The 23,063-nt window shown below is 43.8% G+C and overlaps 1 protein-coding gene across 1 annotated transcript in view; it reads right to left on the bottom strand.

The window, feature by feature from the left end:
- Positions 1-23,063, bottom strand: part of DOCK11 (dedicator of cytokinesis 11) — a 1,858,863-nt gene that overhangs the window by 1,267,666 nt on the left and 568,134 nt on the right. Inside the window, exons 17-18 of the mRNA XM_044057487.1 lie at positions 22,304-22,488; positions 22,148-22,213 (exon numbers count right to left, since the gene is read on the bottom strand). Of these exons, the coding sequence (XP_043913422.1) occupies positions 22,148-22,213; positions 22,304-22,488 (251 nt within the window). The remainder of the gene's footprint in view (positions 1-22,147; positions 22,214-22,303; positions 22,489-23,063) is intronic.

Genomic DNA, 23,063 nt, shown 5'->3' with positions numbered 1-23,063 from the left:
TTTGTTTACCAAGTAGACCCAGCGGACACACAGTCCATTTTCAGGGGCAAAGTGGGAGCAATGTCTATTTAAGTGACTTGCTCAAGGCCACACACAAAAGACATATGAGGGCTGAGAGAATCAAACCCTGTACCACAGGAACCACACTTCACAACCTTAACCCCTCTGCACCAAATGGCAGTTCACATTACTGAATAAGTAAAGAAAAGTTATGTAAAATATTACCATAACCATAGATGTCCTTCTTTTCCATGTTGCAGTATTCTGCATATGGGTTTACCCTTTTAGTCATGCGTATGTACAGCCAGTATCCAAAAGCTTCAGTCCCTCTGGGGTGCATCAGACGTCAGATGTGGACGAGATTTTGTGGGCCATAAAGGTGATGTCGGCATGCAACAGCCCTCAGACCAATAGCCCCAGTCGGAGCCAGTCCTGTAAGGACAATGCCATATCATTCCCATCCAGAAAGAGACGTTATTAGCTAGAAAGAGGGTGGGAAGGAATACTGCAACATGGAAGAGAAGGACATCTATGGTTATGGTAAGATTTTACACAATTTTCCTATGTCCTTCTATTCCCATGTTGCAATATTCTGCATATGGGTGAGTGCCAAAGCTCATTAAGGATGGGGTCATGGTCTGGAGGCAGATTCCAGGAATCCATGTAGGATAGCCCTGGTGAAGCCTGCCCTGGATTTGGAGATGAGGTCAAGCTTGTAGTGCTTGGTGAAGGTGTGGACTGAGGACCAAGTAGCAGCTTCCAGTATAGAAGAGGTATCACAACCTTTGAAGAAGGCTCCAGAAGGTGCCGTTGCTCTTGTGGAATGAACTTTAACTATCCCCTGCAGGGACTTACCACGGAATTGGTAGCAGAAGGTAATGGCTTTGAAGATCAAGTAAAAATAGTCTGCTTGGTAACTGCCTTCCCCAGAGCTCTGGGGTGAAAAGATACAAAGAGTTGGTTAGTCTGTCTGATAGACTTGGTGTTGTGCAGGTAGAATCTGATCTGCCTGTAAACATCCAGGGAATGCAGCACCCTCTCACCATCTCCTAGTGGGTTTGGGAAGAAAACGGGTAGCTGTATGGCCTGATTAAGGGACAGGTCACTGACTACTTTGGGCATGAAGGATGGATTTGTCCTAAAGGTAACACTATCCTTGTGGAAAACTAGGAAGTGAGGGGTAGACATAAGGGCTTGGAGTTTGGACACTCTCCTGGCTGATGTTGGAGCCACCAAAAGAACAGTTTTCCAAGTACAGTGCTTTAAAGAGGCTTTGTTTGTTGGCTCAAAGGGAGGTAGCATAAGCTTCTCTAGCATGTAGTTGAGGTCCCAGGGTGGGGCAATGGGTTTCCTGGGTGGCCTAAGGTGCAGTACCCCTTTGGGGAAGAGTTTGCAAGGTAGTCTGGATGCTAATGGGGGATCCAAAGACAATCAAGAAGAAATAGCAGACAGATGAGCTTTGATGGATGAATAAACCAGTCCAGATTGCAGTAGCTCACAAAAATAAGACAGCACTAAGGGGGTTCGCTGAAAAGCGGATCCAGCTGTTTTTTATGTCACCAAATAGTGAATCGTTTCCACTTGGACAGATATGATTTTCTAGTATTAGGTTTCCTAGCCTCCTGCAGAACATTGAGCATGTCCTCATTGTAAAGGTATCTAAATGGGATCAGAATCCTATCAGCCACAGAGTAAGGTGCAGCATCTGCCACTGTGGATGGATTAGTGACCCCTTGTGCTGCGTGAGGAGGTCCACTCGGGGGGGGTAATGGTAACTTGTGGTGATTGCCCTTGGACAAATGTAGGAGTAAGGGCAGCCAGTGCTGTCTTGTCCAGTAGGGAATCACCAACAACATTTTCGGGTTGTCCTGCTGAATGTTTTGCAAGACCTTATGAATGAGTGTGAAGGGAGGAAATGCATATAGATATTTCCCCTTCCAAGAAATTGAGAACTCATCTGTTGCCAGTGCCTGTGGTTCGGGTGGCCTGGTGCAAAAGCCAGGAAGTTGCCTGTTGATGGTGGAGGCAAACAAGTCTATTTGAGGTATACCCCGCCTGTGGACCAGATCCAGGAAGATATCTCTGTGCAGCATCCATTCGTGGTTGTTTGTGCTGGTTCTGCTCAAATAATATGCCTGTTTGTCATGGAGGGAGGGAATGTAGGTCACCTGCAGGGAGATTCCCTGTGAGGTAGCCAATTCCCACATCAAAAGGACTTGGTCCCTCCCTGCTTGTTGGTGTATCACAGTACAGTCCTGTTGTCTGTGTATACCAGAAGAGTCCCCTGTTGAATGAAAGGTTGAAATGCCTGGAGTGCTAGAAGTATTGCCTTCATCTCTCTGGCATTGATGTGTCATGATTTGAGGTGATTTGGCCACAGGTCCTGCACCTGTTGGTGCCCGAGGGTGGCTCCCCAACCCAAGTCTGAAGCATCTGTGTACATGACCTGAGTGGGTTGTGGTGGTTGGAGCGGGAGGCCTGGGTTGCGCTGTATCTGAGCCAACCACCATAGTATTTCCCTTTTTTAGGAAGGGTAGAAGGGGCACAATGTGCTCCAGAGGGTGGTTGTGTTGCTTCCAGACTGAGTGGAGGTACCATTGCAGCCTCCTCATGTGTAGCCTCACTAAAGGAAGCATGGGTATTGTGGCTGCCATATAGCTCAGAAGCTTGAGGTACTGCCTTGCTGTCAACTCTGCAGGGTGAAGTACCAGGAGATGATGTTCTGTCAGGGAGCTCACTTTTGGAGGTGGTAGGTATGCCTCCATGAGAACTGAGCATATTCTGCACCCTATTAACACAACGTCCTGTGTTGGTTAAAGATGGGATTTTGGCAGATTTATCTGAAATCCCAGAAACTGTAGTAGGGTCACCACAAAGTGGAAGTGTCCTTGCAGTATTTCTTGGCTGGCAGCCTGGATCAGCATGTCATTCAGGTAGGGGAATATCTGTATTCTCTTTGTCCTGCAGTAAGCCACCACAGGTGCCAAGCATTTGCTAAAGACTCTGGGTGTGGTGGAAAGTCCAAAGGGCAGGGCAGCGAATTGCCAGTGAAAAGAGTCCAAGAATCATAAATATTTCATGTGGGAGGGCTTGATTTGGATGTGGAGATAAGCATCTTTTATGTCTAATGTAGCCATGAATCCCTGATTTTGAAGGTAGGTACTTTTAGGAAGAGATTGAGGTAGGGAAGGTCTAGGATGGGTCTCCATGGTCCGTCCTTCCTGGGGACCAGAAAGAGCCTTGAGTAGAAACCTCTTCCTTTTGCAGAGGAGGGAACTGAATCTATAAGTGCCCTGGTCTAAAAGTGTCTGCAGTACTGGTTGTAAGAGGTGCAGCTGCTGCATAGGAGGTCAAGGAATGCCCTGCCAAATGGGAGGGGAAAGCCATGACATGAAGTAGCCATTTTGGAGGATGGACAGGACCCACTTGTCTTTGGTGAGAAGAGCCCAAAGAGGTAGACAACGATAGAGGTGGGCAGGCAGAGGTACAGAAGGAGGGGGAAGGCAAAACTGGCAGGTAGTCAGATGCTACCTGCCCTGTCTTGAAAGGGAGCTCTCTGGCTGGAGGCAGGGGATGCTTTAGGCAGAGGAGGTTGATTTCTGGTGGACTTACGAGGCCTAGGAGGAGGATCAGGCTGGGAGTGCTTCCTAATAAACTGTGTTTTAGAAGGATAGTTTCTTTGAAACTTGGGGATTGGTGAGACCAGTAAATGTTTAAGGTCCTGCATCTCTTTACCTTTATGTTGCAGAGATTTAAAGAGGTCTGCAACCTTAGAGCCAAAAAGTGCAGCGCTGTCCAGGGGAGCATCAGTGAGCTTTGCCCTGAAATCATCTGGCAGGGGTTGTAGGCAAAGCCAGGAGTATCTGCATAAGGCAGATGCTGATGCTGCTGACCCGGCAGAGGATTCAGCAGCATCGTAGCTACACTTGACAGACTGTCTGGTGACCTGGGAGGAGAGAGCCAGGAGACAGGACAGTGATGCTTTGGCAGTGGAGTCAGGAATAGCTGCCAAAATGTTTGGTGGCAGATTGTAAGAGAGAGAAGGTGTAATTGGCCATGTGGGTCTGACAGTTTGTAGATCTGAAGGCCAAGCTAGCAGAAGTATAAATCTTTTTGCCTAATCTTTCTATTGTCTTGCTGTCCTTGTTAGCTGGGAGAATGGTGGTATTAGGCAAGAGATTAGTGGCTTTGTCAGTGGCAACAGATATAGTGGCATGGGTCAGCTGGTGGGCACTTTATCAGATGCCTAACAGTGTCAGGTACTTTGTAAAGCCTATCAGATCTACATGGAGCAGGAGGCTGAGAGTCAGGGTTCAGAGATGCAGAAAAAAAGGCATCTAGAAAGGCAGGCAGGATGGGAGGAATAGCAGATGGGCTAGGGGTTTCCATTTGAATGAGGTTGTAGTACCTCTTTTGTACCTCAGACATTTCTGAGGAATCCCATTTAAAGTGTTCCTTCATCCTGCTAATTGTCTCACTGAAGGTCAGGTCTTCAACTGGAGAGTCAGGGTCCAGTGACTCTTCCTCTGGGGAACCGTACCCCAAGGGTAAAGAGAGTTGGGAGTTGTAGGAAAGAGATTCCTCAGAGGAATTTGAAAGGATCTCCTCTTCCCTAGGAGCTAGATCTGTAGACAGAGGCCTAGGGCTCAGGAGAGGTGGAGGCAGAAGTAGCTGGTGTAGGCCTGAATGCCATGAAGGCACTGAAGAGACTCTAGCCGAAAGCCTTTCAATCAGGTATGCTTTCTGAAGAGGGAGAGATATGTTAGAAACTGGCAACTACAAGGGGTCAGAAGGCTCAGACGGTTTCCCAGGAAATGCTGGTTCCTCCCTGGCATTGGCTAGCAGCACAGGAATAGACTCTGTGGATGTGCTCTCACCTGTGAATGGTGCGACGTCCATGGAGGTACCCATAACCTCCGAAGTGGGAGATCCGGAACCCGATCCTGTAACCAGGCCTATGTCAGCCACAGGTTGGGAGTTGGATGGAACAGGCTCAGCAGTAGTCGAAGGCCATAAGGTCCTGGCCTTCTTTTTTGGCAGTTCTGTGGGGACATAGGAAGAGCCCTCCATCCTAAGTGTAAGTAGCTTCAGAAGTTGGTTCTCGAGGTATAGGTTTACAGCATGCAAGCGACTATGCAAAGTTTTCGCTATGAATGCCTGGCAAATAGGGCAGGCCTTATGGTCGTGAGACTTTTCCCAAACAGAAAAGGCACACGTCGTGGGCATCCTTATGAGGGATCTGGCATCCACACTGACACTTACCCTTTCTGGATGACATTAACAAGCAATAATCGAAAATCAGGAGGACTGAAAAAGGTCCCCAGCAGGGTACTTATCTGAACAATGAATACGACGACAGCGGTAACAGGATCAACTGATGTACAACTGGAGGCTGAAAAGTCATGAGGGCTGGTGCGTGCTGATGTCACCTTTATGGCCCTCAAAATTTTGTCCTCATCTGACGTCTGATGCACCACAGAGGGACTGAAAGCTTTTGGATACTGGCCTTACATACATAGATTCATAGGTTCATAGGTTCATACTAGGCTATCTGCCCAAGGGCATTTATAAGCCTAGCCCAGAGTTTTGTGGCTTTCGCCACCCCTTTAGTTTGGAGGATACTATGCCCATTATTTTGCTGTGCCTCTGTCAAGCAGTGACACTGAGATAATCCCTGGGGTATATCTGCGATCTCCCATCCATTGGTCAAGATTTCTCTTGAACAAAGCCAGCGAGGTGCTCTGCCTCACATGTACTGGGATTTTGTTCCACAGCATAGGGAGTCTCTGGGTGATGAATCTGTCCCTCCAGCACGTCCTATTAATAACCGTGTCAAGGTTTAAGTCTCCTGCCCTTGTAGTTCTGAGGGATCTAGATTTTTTGAGGTGAAGCATGTTCATCAATTCTGGGTTGGACATGGCTTTGTATGTCAGGCACAGGTCACCTCTGAGCAGACAGTAAGCGGGCAGCATAGGACATATTTTTGAGACCCTTTATCCTTTTGGTGAGGAACTTTTGGGGCCTTTCCAGTTGCTGCAGGTGTCGTGTCAGATACATTCCGAATGGGGCATTGTACTCAATCACTGGTCTGATGAGTGATGAGTACAGGGGGACGATGACTTCCCTTGATCTAGATGTGAATCCCTTCATGATCAGATGGACAATGTAGAAGGTCTTCCTAACTACTTTGGCAACGTGAGTGTCAAATGAAAGGTTACTGTCAACCTGGGTACCCAGATCCCTGATAACCTCTTCTGTGCTTAGTGGGTTGCCACCTATATGGTAGCTAGGGGTAACCTTGTTTTTCCCGAAGGGTATGACTATGCATTTTTTGGCGTTTAACTTTAGGCCATGGCTCTGGCACCAGTTATCCGTTTCTATAAGACCCTTCTGAAGGATATCTGTGTCAGATGTGTTCTCAACTATGGCGCCCAGTTTGCAGTCATCTGCAAATTTTGTCAGCCATAATCCTCCTGTGTTTGCTTGTACTTCTGAAAAGTAGATGCCGAACAGGAGAGGGCCCAGGACTGAGCCCTGTGGGACACCACTTGTGACAGGCTTTGAGTCTGACATGGCGCCAGCAACTCTGACCCTGTGGGTTCTGTCACTTAGCCAGTTTGCAACCCATCTTGTGACATATGGGTTTACATTTAAGCTGATGAGTTTTTCAATGATACCTGAGTGGGGTATTGTGTCGAAAGCCTTTGCCAGGTCAAGGTAGGCTGTGTGGACTGCCTTTCCCTCATCAATGACCTTGGTGACTGTTTTGAAAAAGTCAACCAGGTTTAAAAGGCATGATCAGCCCTTGACAAAGCCAAACTGGGTTGGATCCAAAGTCTGCAAGTCTCCTATGTCTTTATTTATGAGTTCCATTATGATCCTCTCCATAGCTTTGCAGATCAAGCTTGTCAAGCTGATGGGACGGTAATTTTCTGGGTCGGTGGAGGCACCGCCTTTGTGAAGTGGGACCACAGTTGCCGTACGCCACTCCTTAGGCACGTATCCTGAGGTGAGGCTAAGATTAAACAGCTGCCCTAACTGCGGGTTTAATTCCTCATTGAGTTCGTGGAGCACACATCCGGGGACACCATCTGGTCCCATGGATGCTGTGTCTTTTGCCTTGGAGAGAGCAGTTCTCACCTGAGCGTTAGAGATGTTTGGGGGGCTATAATTCTCTGGTATAGATATCTCGCCTTTTGGGGGGGAGTTTGCACTGAACCTGTCAGCCAGTATGTTGGCAATGTCTGTAGGTTCAGTAATTTTTACATCGTTTTGAACTAATTCTGAGCATATCTGGGAGTTTCCTCCCAGGTTTCTAACATAGCTAAAGAAGGCCTTATGATTGTCCTTTGAGTCCTTAGCGACTTTTCTCTCAAATTCTGCCTTGGATGATTTTATGAGAGATCTTAGTTTTTTACTTATAATGATCAAGGGTGTTTTCCCTTTTAAGGATTTTGCTCTATCTTGTAGTAGCTTCCGCCTTTTGTTGTAGAGCTTGTTTATGGCTGGGGTCCACCAGACTGGACACTTGCCTTTGGTACAAAGAGTCTTTGTTTTGTTTGGGATTGCCTGATCCATGCAGTCCTGTAGGTGCTGGTAGAAGGCATTTGTAAGTGATTCAGCGGCTTGAGTAATGGTTTCCACAGTCTCGGGGGCCTTAAAAGAGACCACACTAGTCTTTAGAAGTGTGAAGTCGGCTTTTGAGAAGTTCTTCACTGTGGTCTTTTTTATCTCAGGTGGGGGCGGGATGTGGACTTCCAGTGAGATTAGTTTATGGTCTGATCTCACCAGTGAGGGTATACTTCCGGTGTTGAACATTGTGATCCCATGTTCGTGATGATGAGATCTAGTATGTTATCTCCTCTTGTGGGGATGGTGACTAGTTGTTCCATGGCATTTGAGTTTATGAACTCTAGGAACCTTTGGGCTAGAGTGTTTGGGCTTGAGTAGTGATCCCAGTCTATATTCGGGTAGTTGAAATCACCTAGTATGATGATGTTTGGAGATACATTTATCCCCTCCAGTGTTTTCAGGAAAGCTATGTGAGGTTCCTGAGATTGAGAGGGTGGCCTGTAACATGCTATAAATTGCAGAGCAGTCTTGCCTATGGTTAATTGCACCTGGATGGTCTCCGATGCATCATGCGTTGCCACCAACCTTGAGGTGTGGGTGTTCTTGATGAATATAGACACCCCCCCTCCTTTCTTGGTGTTGTCCGGATTTTGGGGCCGGAACGCATGATATGAGGTAAAGCCTGATAGTGCTGGGGTGCTCTCGGGAGCCTTGAACCAGGTTTCAGTCACAGCACAGACATCGATGTTCTCCATACTGAGAAGGGCCTCAAGTGCGTGCATCTTGAGGTTGAGACTTCTGGCATTGAGCAGCATTACCCTTAGTTTTTTTCCTTTTTTGTGTTCTAGGGTGGTAGGTTTAGAATTTGGGCCTTGCCTAAAAAAGGCACTATGGGGGTGGCAAGAGCCTTTGCCAATATCCGGAAGCCCAGGGGTGACAGGTGCAAGCCGTCCCTTGCGAAGCAGCGTGGCTTGTACAGCATGTCATCCCAGGCAGACAGACATTAGATCCACCTTTGAATGACACCAGAGTTTAAGCCAATTATTAAAGCTGATCATCTTGTCTCTGTATTGTGGCATCATTCTTGGTGAAGGTAGGATACTGCTCAAGGTCAGGGTCATACCTGCCTGGGCTACATAATCAGAGAGCTCCTCTATGTCTCTTTTCATGTAGTCCAAGGAGGTACGTCTCAGGTCGTTCACACCAGCGTGGACAATGACAGAGTCGTACTTGTACCTGCTGTTGAGAGACCTGAGTGCTTGCGTTATGTGGCGGATTCTAGCGCCCGACAGGCAGCTTACTGTGATCTTTTCCTTGTTCAATCTGGTGAGCGGGACGTCAGTGCGTCTGACTATGGAGTCACCAATGACGAGTGTGTCTGGTATTGTGTTTGGCCTTAAGGGCTGTGACTGTTTGGCACACTGACTATGTGGTCTATGTGTTGCATGTGTTGTGTCCTGAGGTGGCAGTTGTTTGGGTGTCTGCTTTGGTGGCCTCTGCTGTTTTGGTAGATTTTTGATCAGAGCCTCCGAATATGTCTTTGTGTATTTATGTGTATGATTTGAAGTTGTGATAGTACTATGTGAGACTGGGTTTGTGGTGTGTGTGGTTACCTTCTCCTCCTGTCTGGTCTTACCAGTCCTATGTTGAGAGAGCTCAGCCTCCAGTTTGGCTATATAGTTGCATCTCTCGCATGTATTTGTGTTTTGTGGGAGAAGGAGAGGGTTGTCCGTGTACATGAGACAATTGTAACATTGCCTCAATATTCCCAGATTCACCAGCTGAGCAGGAGAGGACACTAGCAACTGATCCCTCAACATGCTAGAAGGAATAGACAAGGACTTTAAAAGACTCCGGGGGATGTGGGTGATCGAAAAGGGTTTTTTTGGCTGGTGGGGTACTATGTACAATAAAAGTGCTATATCAAGTAAAAAAAATACTTTAGGAGCAAGTGCTAGGCTTTACAGATAGAGAATATTCTACTTAGGAATCAAGTAGAGCTGAGCTTTTTAGATATAGAATACGCTGGTTAGATCAGCAGTACAGTTCAAGGAAGGCTGTTTTAAGGGAAAATTTGAAGAGTGGACTTTAGGTAGCCCGAATAGTTTAACCTTGATTAACCGCCGCTGCTCTTGTGTGCTCCTGTGGCAACTCCGCGCTAAAGCGCTCCAAAGCGTGCTTTATAGCAGGGGGCTGGAAAAAACAGGAAATGACACAAAATGGCCAATGAATTACCAGTTACTTTCTCTAACCACTCCTCTGAGGACAAACAGGCAGCTCAGTACTCCCCACTCTCACTGGTGAGTAAAGAAACTTCCCTCTGGCCACACAAGAAAATGGAGGAACACAGGAACCAAATACAAAGCCTAGGGATCAGCAAAATCTGATCACTGGAACAACTAGCTAGGAAAGTTAGGAAAGCAGAAGTATTTTTTTTTTTTTCAAGTTTTTTTACACACACAGACAGAAAATACAGTAAACGCAAGACTGAAGGGGTAAACCCATATGCAGAATACTGCAACATGGGAACAGAAGGACATCAGAACAATACACAAATTTGTAAAGATATAAATAATTATCTTTGGACATGTAAAGTCAGAAAACTATAAAATTTCTCAGCAGTTTAAACGCCGACAGGAGAAAATTGTGGCACTCTGTAAGAAAGCACCTAAAAATGTAAAAAACAGAGCTACAAAAGTGATGGGAGAATTTATTTTTTGTCATGAACTAAACATCTTGGAAGTACTTGATGCAAATTAAATAAAAAAAAAAAAAAGACTACTCTTGGCTTTGGCAAGTGCCATGGGATTTTCACCAGTCACGTAAACTGCCACCAAGTAAGGTAACTGGGGTCTTCCCAAAGAATATCACTCAAAGTGTGGTACCTCAGGAGTGTAGCAACTCCCCCTCCCCTTCTAATGTGGTATTACAATGCATTCTGGCAAGAAGATGCAAATCCAAGCATCAGATATGTTGACATCAAAGGTGAATGTAGTACCTGTTAAACTACCAACATTGTACTTTGTGCATTTATAAGTACCTGTATGCACACATACTCTCTCTGACACACATTTATGCATACAACATATACACGCATGCATGCACGCACACATCTTGGAAGTACTTGATGCAAATTAAATTAAAAAAAAAAAGACTACTCTTGGCTTTGGCAAGTGCTGCCCCCCTGACATCTCAGATGCTCAGGTAAGAGCCGCCCTTTCCAAAGCAAAAAACACAGCATCAATGGGACCAGATGGTGTCCCGGGCTGCGTCCTACATGAACTCCAAGAAGAGCTAAACCCAAACATAAAACTACTGTTCAATCTTAGCCTTACTACAGGATATGTACCCAAAGAGTGGCGTACAGCAACAGTGGTCCCTCTCCACAAAGGTGGTGCCTCAACGGATCCTGGAAACTATCGCCCCATAAGCCTGACTAGCTTGGTCTGCAAAGCTATGGAAAGGATCATCATGGACCTCATAAATAAAGATATTGGGGACCTACAGACACTGGATCCTACCCAGTTTGGCTTTGTTAAGGGAAGATCCTGCCTCTTAAACCTGGTCGATTTCTTTGAAACAGTCACCAAGGCCATTGACGAGGGGAAGGTGGTTCACACAGCCTACCTGGACCTCGCAAAAGCCTTCGATACAATACCCCACTCGGGCATTATAGATAAGCTCACCAGCTTAAATATAAACCCCTATGTCACTAGATGGGCTGCAAACTGACTCAAGCACAGAACCCACATGGTTAGAATTGCTGGAGCCATGTCAGACTCCAAACCAGTTACAAGTGGTGTCCCACAAGGCTCAGTCCTGGGACCTCTCTTGTTCGGTATATATTTCTCGGTGGTACAGGCCAACACGGAAGGACTGTGGCTGACCAAGTTTGCAGATGACTGCAAACTGTGCGCCATAATCAACTTTCCAGCCGACACAAGCATCCTCCAAAAGGGCCTCATAGAAACCGACAACTGGTGCCAGAGCCATGGCCTCAAGCTAAACGCCAAAAAGTGTATAGTCATCCCCTTTGGCAAAAACAAAGTGCCCACAAATTACCACATAGGTGGTAATCCATTAAGTACAGAAGAAGTCATTAGGGACCTGGGGACCCAAGTTGATAGCAATCTCTCATTTGACAACCACGTGGCCAAAGTGGTTAGAAAAACATTTTATATAGCCCACCTAATCATGAAGGGATTCACATCTAGATCAGGGGAGGTCATCGTACCACTTTACTCATCCCTCATCAGGCCCATAATTGAGTACAATGCCCCTTTTGGGATGTACCTTACCAGACACCTGCAGCAACTGGAAAGACCCCAAAAGTACCTCACCAAGAGGATCAAAGGGCTCAAACAGATGCCATATGCTGCCCGGTTAAAGAAACTCCAGCTCTACTCAGTGGCATACCGCCTGCTCAGAGGCGATCTGTGCCTGACGTATAAAGCCATGTCCAACCCGGAATTAATGGTCATGCTGCACCTCAGAAAATCCAAATCCCATCGAGCTACGTGCTTGAGAGACTTGAACCTCAGCACTGAAATAAATAGGACATGCTGGAGGGACAGATTCATAACCCAGAGGCTCCCTTCACTCTGGAATAAAATCCCAGTCCAGGTTAGGCAGAGTCCCACATTGACTCTCTTCAACAGGAATCTTGATGAGTGGATGGGAGATCATAGATTTACCCCGGCTATCACTTCTGTGTCACTGTTAGACAGAGGCACAGTATACTAACCTCAAAAAAAGGCATAGCAAAATTAATTTAAAATGGGTGGCGAAAGCCAAACACACTCTGGCTAGGCTTATAAATGCCCTAGGGCAGATAGCCTAGTATGAACCTATGAACACACACACATATATATATATATATATATATATATATATATATATATATATATATATATATATAGAGAGAGAGAGAGAGAGAGAAAATATATATTGTATATACTACATATTGCATATATGCACACACACAAATACATAATACACAGATGTCCACTGTATGTTACATAAAATATATTGTACAGCACTTTTAGGGAATTTAAGGTAAATTTAGAATTTAATGTACACCAAATGTGTTTCTAGCTGCCCCCATCTTGTATATAACATTGCTTCTGCTTGCTAAAATCTCATTGGGGCTATAAAACCCTCAAATTATATTTTCTTGGTTTTGATGGCATATTCCAAGTTCTATCAGACCAGTTGAAATATTATTTATTTATTTAACAAAAGATCTTTTTTTGGAGAATGAATGTATTCAAAAAACAAAATTGTATGAATAGGAGCCTGGCAGGCTATACCAGAGTGTTAAAGGTAAAGCTAAGCCACTTTTGTGAAATAACATTCATATATCTTTAGAGAATGGTTTTCTTTATTTTAATGGTAAGACAATGGGACCTTGGACAGCCCTCAAATCTGGACACTGACAATACTGTTTCAACTAAGAAAATCTCTATAAGACATGGGAGCAGAAAAATGCACTCTGAGAAATTACACACCCCCAGTTTCATTTTGACATACCTGTGGATGACATCAGGAGGCAAAATTAGCAGTCATCTCCACTTCTCCACTTATCGGAGGGAATACAACAGACAAAAAAAACATACCAAGCACAGCGTAAGTATAAGTAAACAGTGGTAAGGGGAAAGGAAGATGAGACAGAGAGAGAGAGTTTTTGCTGATAAAGCAAAGATATGTTTACAACTGGTCTTAAGATTATTTTCAACTATGGGTTAAGAACAAAAGCATACAAAATCTCCACTGTTTAACAGCTGTACCTTTCCCAGAATAAGATTCATATAACTGCTAGATCTATAATTTTAATATGAATACAGTAATATATCTAAGCAGGAGAAACACAAACTCCTTACCAGAACTGCAATATCTCACAGGTTTAACATGCCAGCCTCTCTAATAAAACAAATATACCACAAGTTTGTACTAAGACCATACACTCCCAATAAACAATATTTCAAATTATGTTTAAGCGTTAGACTCCCTAATAAACTGTAATACATTACAAGCATTCCCAAAAATAAAATATCATTAATAAAATGCAATGAAATGGTAGATTGTGCTAATTATAATATCTATTAAATGTAGAAGATATAAAGTAAAAAGGAGTGGAAACAATGGAAATAACATTAAGCAAATAATGAGTCTATTAAGGGAATCAATTAAGGAAGAAAGACAAGACCATGCCAGTGAGCAAAGGTGGGGTGATATAGGGAGTATTTACAATACAGTTAGTGGAAACAGGCAGAAGCAAGAAGAAAGAAGAAGAAAAAAGTGTGGAAGGAAATTTGTAGATTGTGATGGGACAAAAAAGTATGTAAGGCGAGCTGAACAGCTTGGGTCCCACTGATGTGCAGACAGGGGAAAGACAGAGCTGAGGAGAACAATCTATGGCACCTGTGTTATAGACTGGACAAACAAGGAAAAAGGAAATTGTGTGGCAGGAACAAATGTAGGGAGGGAACAGAAAAATGGAACAAATAAGGGCATTTGTGAAGATGATTAACCCACTGCTATGTTTGCGCAGGCTATGGGCGTGGCCTCTGTGACTGACAGGGTGGCGGGCAGAGATTCAATATGTAAACGTGGCATGATTGACACGGAATGCACAGCCTGTGACGTCATGCATACATTGCAGTCCACAAGCAATCCTCCATGGTCAAATTAAAGAAATTTAGAAAATAATACATATGTAGAAAGGATCTATGAATCACAGACAACTGAACAAGCTGTTTTTCAATGTACGGTTTATTAAAGTGCAAGCAATCCTCCATGGTAAAATTAAATCAATGTAGACATGAATAAATATGTACAAAGGACGTATGAATCATGCACAACAGATCAAGCTGTTTTCCAAAGTCCCTTTAGCTGTAGTAAGAATCTAAATTACTGCTACTGTATTTATTACATTATGGTAACAATTTGCTGACTGTGTTTGGAGGCCCGGGGAAAAAGCTTCACATGTCACATGTCACACACAATCAAGCACTGGTTTGCAGACGATCTCCACAGCAATATAGACATGACATACAAACAGTTGTGAAATTATGAATATAAATGAAAGCAAAATAACAAGGCATGTTACTTTTGTTTACATTCAGTTCAGTCACACAGATTTCACACTGATATAAGTTGAGAAGCTGATTTATTCCAAATAATGAACACAGAATAACAAAAGGCTTTCTCATTCTTTGCTAGATAATGGTTCTCATGTGGTGATATTGGTTGTGGGTGTGTGTTCTGTTGCTGTGTACTGATTTAACTTTTACTTTTGAACATATGGGTAACTGCTGACTGCTTTTTTTACGGATTTACTTTGTAAGATATGGGTAAAAATTGGTTTGCTTGTGTGATGCATTGCACAGACATTAAATACAAAACCCAAAAAAAAAAATGGTTGTCATCTATGCTCATGTCTGTATTTCGTATTTCTCAGCAATAACTCTGCCCTTTAAACAGTAGTTTTGATGAAGACAATCGAGGTAGAGTCTGATTGCATTCAATACTTCATTGAAGGTAAGGTTCGATTACTGTCACTGGGAATTGCCTGTACGGTCGCAGTGCTTTGATGAGGGAATTGTAGGCATGTTCTAATGTTTTGCTTCTTATAACGTTGCAAGGTAACAATGCATTTCTTGAATTCATGTTCTAATGTTTAGCTATTTCGGAGGTTGCAAGGTAAGGGTTAATTTCTTGATACCTGGCCACTGTACAGATTTCTGCATTATGTGCAGATTGTTGCACTATACTTTTGAGCCTATTTTCCTGGTCTGTGCCTATATTTAATTATTATTTCACTCAGTTACTTAGAAGATCTGTATCAGACACTCAGGCAACTCATTGCAGATTACAGTTGTACAACAATAGCGGGTTTATCTATTGTCAATTTGGCATTTACTTTCATTTTGCATGGACAGTACACGCAGCTGCAATGTTGTACTGCTTGGCCACGCAATGAATATTCATTCATTCGGAATGACTCATTAGGTAGGTGGTTTACTGATGAGGCCGTGATGGTGTGTGTCAGGCGGGGTTTGGGCATGGCTTGCTACTGTGTATTGGGTGGGTTAACCATGTTCAAAGTCGCCCAAATAAGTTCCAAACCATTAAACAGAAGCTGCCCATGAAACTCAGGGCTAGTGGAAGCAGTTGCATATTTTAGGAAGAGACAACAAACAGCTCTAAAAAGTGAAATTTGTGGGTGGTGATATGATTTAAATCATGCAAATATGGCATGGGAGAGTGTTATGTTTACCTGCATTAAGTGTGTACCATTCTATAGTCTTGTACTTCAGCATTGTTCATGTGCACAAAATGAAAAAATACTACACTTCACCCAAGCTGCTAACAGTCAGTCTATGAATGGTTAAATACTGGACTATCCTCTGAGGTGCCCTTTTTATCTGAACTGCAGTAATATTTTTGTAACACATCATGCACAGAAGAAACCATGACATTAATTGGATTCCAGTAAGTTAAATTAAGGCAAATAACACAAGATAATCATTGTGACTACCTGTACATACATAAAGACTGTGACACTAAACATTTTTGAAACATATTCACTTTCCATTAAGCTGTAGAAGAATTAAGTAAGATAATTTCTTAAAACAATTTAAAAATCTTAAGTTAAAAAAAATGCAATGCAGACTTTATAATAAATGCAATATGCTGAACATACCTCTAAACTATTTTTGATTTTGCAGAACATCCTGCATTTTGCCAAATCTTTTTGCTTTCCCTTATAAAATTGTTGATTTTCTAGTAAATTACCTGAGGATTTCAGTCAGTCAGTAATGCCAGACACTACAGATGTCCTTACATTCACCACTGCAGTATTCCTTATGAATAGGATTCCCTGCCATGAAGCCCTCTGTCCGGCCAGTTTACAATAGTCTACCATCGCCTTAAGGTACGCTGAATGTCACCTGTGCACTCCTTGTGTAAGGTAGGGCATAAAGATGACATTCAAGCATATCATTCTCAGAACTTCTGTCACCAGTCCAAACACTGTTTTAACCGCCAGTCTGTTCCATACATCTGTGTTTTTTTAACCGTTTTTCTGTTTGTTGTCTTTTCTGTGCTTACTCCTGTTTACTGGAGTCCTCACAGTTGCAGATAAGTACCCAGTTGGGTTTTTGGTTACTTTTTCTGTTTATTTTGTGCTGTTTGGGGTTAATGTCATCCAGGAAGGGTAAATGCCAGTGTGGGAGACTGACCCCCCCATAAAGACTACCACAATAAGTGTCTTTTTGCCTAGGTGCTGCACACATCCATGCATCTTGTTCAATTTGTCAGGAGTTTGTCCCCAAAACTCTTCATAGTAGGCTTTCTTCCCTTTCCTTGTACCTTGAGAACCAGCAATTTAAGCTTCTTGCTGTGGGTACTGTGGTCGGAACTTCCTGCCCCGAGGGTCAGCCGTCTGGGAAGAAGAAGGTACATGAGACCAGAATCTTCCGCTGTCCAGCCTCTGCCGGGAGTTTCTCCTGAGGTTATTATGCACCCAGAGGCTCACCTGACTGTTTTGACAGATTCTTCTACTGTGTCTGGTTGGAGGCTGGTGAGGATCTGTTGGGCAGCACATCCGACGAGGCTTTGCAGGCATCCATTTTAGGCATTCAGAGGGAACCATGGTTGGCTGTTTTCAAGGGGTCTAGTGGGATTCCCCAGTTTCTCTTTAGGTAAGAGGTTCCTACTGCAGTTGTGGAATGCTGTCTTGAGTCTGGGCCTTCTCAGCTTTCTAGGATGGTTGTCCCTTTAAAAAAGAAACAGAAAACTAATCATGTTTCTTCTGTTCTTAGGGATCCACAAAGTGAGTAGCAGGCCTTTACTCAGGGATTATTTAATGCTTTACTGTCATTACGGACACCCCAAGGGGTATCAGTTCCTGCTTCTCCTTGGTCCACCTCTTCCCTTAAAAGGGCCCAGAGAACTGCATTCTTCTGAGGTGGATTCTGATGATGACTCCCTTGCTTACTCTACCCAGATTCCTTTTCCTTTAGACTACAGGTCTGAGGAGGAGGATTCTCATACTCTAGATAATCCTTCTGAGGATATTTCCTTTGGGGACACGGTCTCTAGGATGATGGAATTTTTTTAAGTGAGATTGTACCCAGGTTTCAGATATCCTTAAGAGGTACTATGAATTACTGCTGATGGAATCTCCTAAACCTGCGGCCATTCCTCCTGTCTTGCCCGCTTTATAGGAATTTTTCCACTACCTCATAAAGCACCGGATTCTCTGCCCCCTGCTCCCAGGATGTCTGATAGGTTTTATAGGGATAGGTTTTATAGGGTGCCTGAGGATTGTTCCTTTTTGTTTAAATGTCCTGCTGCTGACCCCTCCGTGGTGTCTGTAGCCTCTGATAAGCCATCCCAATGTCTTCCTTCATCCAAGTTACTGCCTTCTGACAAGGACAGTAGGACCATGGATAGGCTGGGTAAGAAAGTTTATACTTCATCTAACCTAGCTTTTAGGGCTATTAATTATCAGACCCATATCTCTAGGTATGTCATGGCTGTTCTTTCTCAGGCTTGTCAGGTTCTTAATGATCTTCCAGACTCTGAGGGTAAATCCTCTGCTCTTTCCTTGCTTCTGACTTCCTCTCAGGTAGTTTGTCATTCTATCAGCTGTAGTTATGATGCAGCAGATGTCTCTTCAAGGGCTGCTGCTTCTGGTTCGGTTCTGAGGAGATATTCGTGGCTTCGGCTTCAACCTTTGCCTGATGATATTAAGGCTAAGTTGCTGGATGCTCCTCTGGACTTTTGTTTGGTGAAGCAGCTGCTGGTTTATTTAAGTCTCTTCAGGACAAGGGGATGGCTTTTCAGGAGCTTAAGCATGTCTTTGTTTCCCCTGTGCTTAAATTTCAGTAGAACTACCCTTCTAAGCCAGCCTTTGCTCGTAGGCAGTGTCCCCCTCCATCTAAAGGTAAGAAGGGTTGTAAACAGACTCCTCCTGCTAAGGCCACTCAGACTGCAGAGATTCTTAAGCCTTCCTTTCCTGACAAACCAGGTACTGTCTGACTATCCACCCATTCCAAGCCAGATTCCTCTTTCTCTTCGCCTTTCTCTTTCCCTTCCTGTTTGGCTCTGGATCACCCAGGATTCTTGGGTTCTGTCAATCATTTGTCAAGGGTACTTCATGGTCTGGATTTCCCATGCTCCTTTTATGGGCATTCCTCAACTTCCTTGAGAACAGCTTCCTTTTTTCCCAGAGGTTCTTTGGGACCTCTTGTCTCAGGGTACTATTCCAGAAGTGCCTGTGTCCCAAAGGGGGAAATGGTTTTATTCAAGAATATTTCTAGTGCCCAGTAAAGAAGGTACTTGGAGACGTATTCTAGACCTCTCCCATCTGAACACCTTTCTGAAGGTGCCTTCCTTTCGGATTTTATCCTTCAGATTCAAACCATTTTTCCTCTCTTGCTCCCTTGGGCCTTCCTGGTGTCTCTGGACCTCAAGGCTGCTTATCTCCATATTCTGATCCATCCTCTTTTCAGGAGATTTTTGCGTTTCTCTGTTGTTTCCTGGCATTTTCAGTTCTGTGCTTTGTCCTTTGGCCTTTCTACTGCCCTAAGGGTGTTCACCAAATGCCTCACTCCTGTGATTGAATTTTGCAGGCTTCAAGGGATCCAAGTCTTTCCTTATTTAAATGACCTGCTGATTTAGGCATCTTTTCCAGAGGTCGTTTTGGAAAATCTTCATTTTACCATTTCTCTTCTTCAGAGCAAGGAGTTCAAAATAAACTTCAAAAAGTCTTCCCTGACTCCTTCTCAGGATCATGTCTTTCTGGGTTGTAGGTTTCAAATGGTGCCAATGCTGGCATCCCTGCCTCCTCCAAAGGCATTAACTCTCATTTCTTTCTTTCAAACTCTTCATCCCCTGGCCTCCATTTCAGCCAGGGAGTTTCTGAGAGCTCTGGGGTTCATGGCTTTCACCATTCCAATGCTTCCTGTGGCCAAACTCCACATGAGGAACTTCCAGTGGTTTTTGAAGTTGGTGTGGCTTCAGCATGCGCATCCTCTAGACTTTACTGTTGCTCTTCTCCCATGTCTCAGGAAAGAACTTCTACAGTAGGTTCAGCAGTTGTCTCTGAATTCAGGGCTCCCTTTTCAGCCTCCGCTTCCCTCTCAGGATCTGTTCACAGACACTTCAGATGTGGGATGGGGAGCAATTCTGGCTCGTCAGTGGAAGGAGCACATCAGCATCAAAGAGAGGAGGGGTCTTATGCTGGATATTCAGAACTTTCGTCCTCTCTTCTCTCCAGGGCCTTTCAAGGTATTCACAGGCAATACCACAGTCATGTGGTATATCAACAAACAGGGGGGTACAAGATCCTACCGTCTTTGCCAGCTGGCACTTCTGGTATGGGATCTGTCTATTCGGTATCGTGTGACTCTTCAGGCAATTTACATTCCTTCAGATCGGAACGCTGTGGCAGACAATCTCAGCAGGTCCTTCACTCAATCCCATGAATGGATGCTTCACAGGGATGTATTTCTGGACATTGTTCTCCAGTGGGGTACTCCTCAAGTAGCTCTCTTTGCCTCCCCTCTGAACAGACAAATTCCTCTGTTTTGTGCCAGAGTCCCAGGTCCTCTGGTATGGAAGGTGGATGCCTTCTCATTTTTTTGGAAGGGGATGTTTCTTCATGCATTCCCTCCCCTTCCTCTCATTCCAAGTGTTCTGTTCAAGATTCAACAGGATGCTCCCAAAATCTTGCTGCTGACTCCCTTTTGGCCATGGCAGCACTGGTTCCCTCTACTTCTGCATCTATCCAGGGGCAATCTTCACAAGTTACCTCACAGGGTGGATCTCCTCACATAAAATGAGGAGTCTCTCATCCATCCCCACCTGTCCACACTTCAACTGACACTGTGGGTGATAGGGTTTAGATTCCTCATAGACACCTTTTTTCTGAGGACATGCTGTAGGTCCACCAGGAGGCTAGGAAACCTAATACTACTAGGAAATCCTACTTATCTAAATGGGAAGAGGTTTTTTATTTAGTGTCTTTCTCGTGACCTGGACCCACTTTCTGTGGATCCTCCTTTGGTTCTTTCTTATTTGTATGAGTTGCTCAATGCTGGTTTGGCCTATTCTTCTATTAAGGCCCACTTATCAGCTCTTTCTGCTTGTCTGCCTTTAACTCCCCCATTAGCTTCTAGATTTGAAGCTAAGCAATTTCTTAATGGTGTCCTTAATATTTGACCTCCCAGAAAACCTGTTCTTCCTCCCTGGGATCTTAATTTTGTTCTGGAAAAATTGACTCAGGCTCCTTTTGAGCCTGCTGTTTCAGCTTTCTTGCAGGTTAGGTCTTACTTCTGCCAGATGGGTGCCTGAGTTACAAGCCCTTATGGCTTGTTCACCTTTTTAGATATTTCATGAGGACGGGGTGTCCTTGCGTACTAATACTTCTTTCATGCCCAAGGTGGTTAATGAGTTGTCCCTTAATCAGTGTATTAATTTGCCTACTTTTTTTCACTCTCCGCAATCTGACAGTGAGAGGGTGCCGCATACTTTAGATGTGCATAAACAGCTCAGATTTTATTTGGATAAAACTAAAGCTATCAGAAAGCCTGACCAGTTATTTGTTTCCTTTCATCCTAGGTCTTTAGGGTTGGCTGTTTCCAACCAAACTATTTCCACTTGGATTTCAAAGGCTATTTCCTTTTGTTACACTTTTCATGGCAAGAGCCTTCCATCTTCTGTTAAGGCTCATTCCACTAGAGCTGTGGCTTCTTCTGTAGCTGTTTTCAGATGCTTAGATGCTAATTCTACGCTTGAAGCTGCTACCTGGACCTCTGTGCATCCCTTTACCAAACATTACCAGTTGGATGGTATCTCCAGAGTCAGAGTTGGTTTTCCTGCTGCCATTCTTCATGGCATCTTGGAGGGGTCTGCTGCTTCCTCCTCCCTGGTTTCTTCTTGAGCTTTTTCACTCTCTTATTAGTAAGGAATACTGCAGCGGTGAATGCAAGGACATAGTACAGTTGTATAAAATCTTACCATAACAGTAGATGTCCTTGCCTTCACCACTTGAGTATTCACTCCCTCCCTCCATCCCCCCTGGTCTTTTTCCCTTCCTGGGTGCGCAGACTCTCCTTGGTTTTCCTTAGACTGCTGTTCCTACTGGGGCAATCTGTTCTAAGGATGGCACATCTAAACGTCACCTTTATGTCCTACCTTATACAAGGAGTGCGCAGGCGATGTTCAGCATACCTTAAAGCAATGGTAGACTTTTGTAAACTGGACAGACGGAGGGCTTCATGGCAGGGAATTCCATTCATAACGAATACTGCAGTGGTGAAGGCAAGGATATTTACCGTTATGGTAAGATTTTACACAACTGTACTTTTCTTACTTCTCATCATGCAGAAAATGCATGTTGATGGAAGACCTCTTGTTCTATTCAATTTTTAAAGTAAATTAGTAATATTTAAAAATTTGTGCAGATTTTCAGCCTTTGTTCCCCCATTATTTTTGGCTTTCTTTGGAATTCTAGAGAGAGGTATGCTGCTGAAGTACTTACAAGTCAATTCCCCAACATACGTACCTTTAATGGACAGGCATTTTCTAAATCAGAGTCCTTAAATTCAACACAAACTGCAATGTTTCTTGCCTATAAAAAAAAAAAAAACAGTAAGAATTACATCATAGTAATACTTTTAATGAAAATTTCAGTTTGTCTTGTAAGCCACTAAAAACTTACCTTGGCAAATGCCTTTTGGCCATCGTATTTTAAATTCATTGGGTAAACATACAGATGGTTTTTGTATACGGTGTATGGGTAAGAGCATTTGGCAGCTTCTGGAACAAATTCTTCTATTTCAACAGTAACATTGTCACAGTCTTCTTTAAAGGGTTTTACAGGCACATAGGATGATGTCACAGAATCTGAAAGAATTAAAAGAAAGATATTTACCATTCTTTGAGTCATAACAACAGTAAGATTTATACATCATTTCATTGCTACAGACTTTCAGTCTCATGGACGGACTTAACGCCTGCTCTGTACTTGAAATTTACTGAGTTCCCTGGTGTACGGGGAAACATCAACATAGCAAAATGCAATGCACATGGCAGCCTTTTAAGTATATGGGCAGAATATAGCCAGCAGCAGCTCTCTGAATATGTATACATGTATTGTAATAATAGTGTGCCAACCAAGGCAGAGATAATGTATATTTCATCATTATACAGACTGCATGCACTAGAGGTTAACAACCCCCCTCCCACCTCTTTATGCATTGCGACTTTTGTGTCTTGATGTAGTCTCATCCATTTCCAGTTAATCATATGACACCATCACCATCCATACATAATTATAATTACAACCACAAATATATATATCAATGCCTATCAGTCTAGAGCCAGTCACTGCATTCTAAGAACATCCGTGACTAGAGAAGTTTACTGAACATTTCCAGAGCTGCCAGTGAAGTGTACCCATTTGTATTCATGGTCTCACT

The sequence above is a fragment of the Protopterus annectens genome, chromosome 15.part0, assembly GCF_019279795.1.
Source record: "Protopterus annectens isolate FY-2018-M chromosome 15.part0, PAN1.0, whole genome shotgun sequence".
Taxonomy (NCBI): domain Eukaryota; kingdom Metazoa; phylum Chordata; order Ceratodontiformes; family Protopteridae; genus Protopterus; species Protopterus annectens.
Note: the sequence above shows the minus strand (reverse complement) of the source record. Positions and strands in the feature narration are given on the sequence as shown.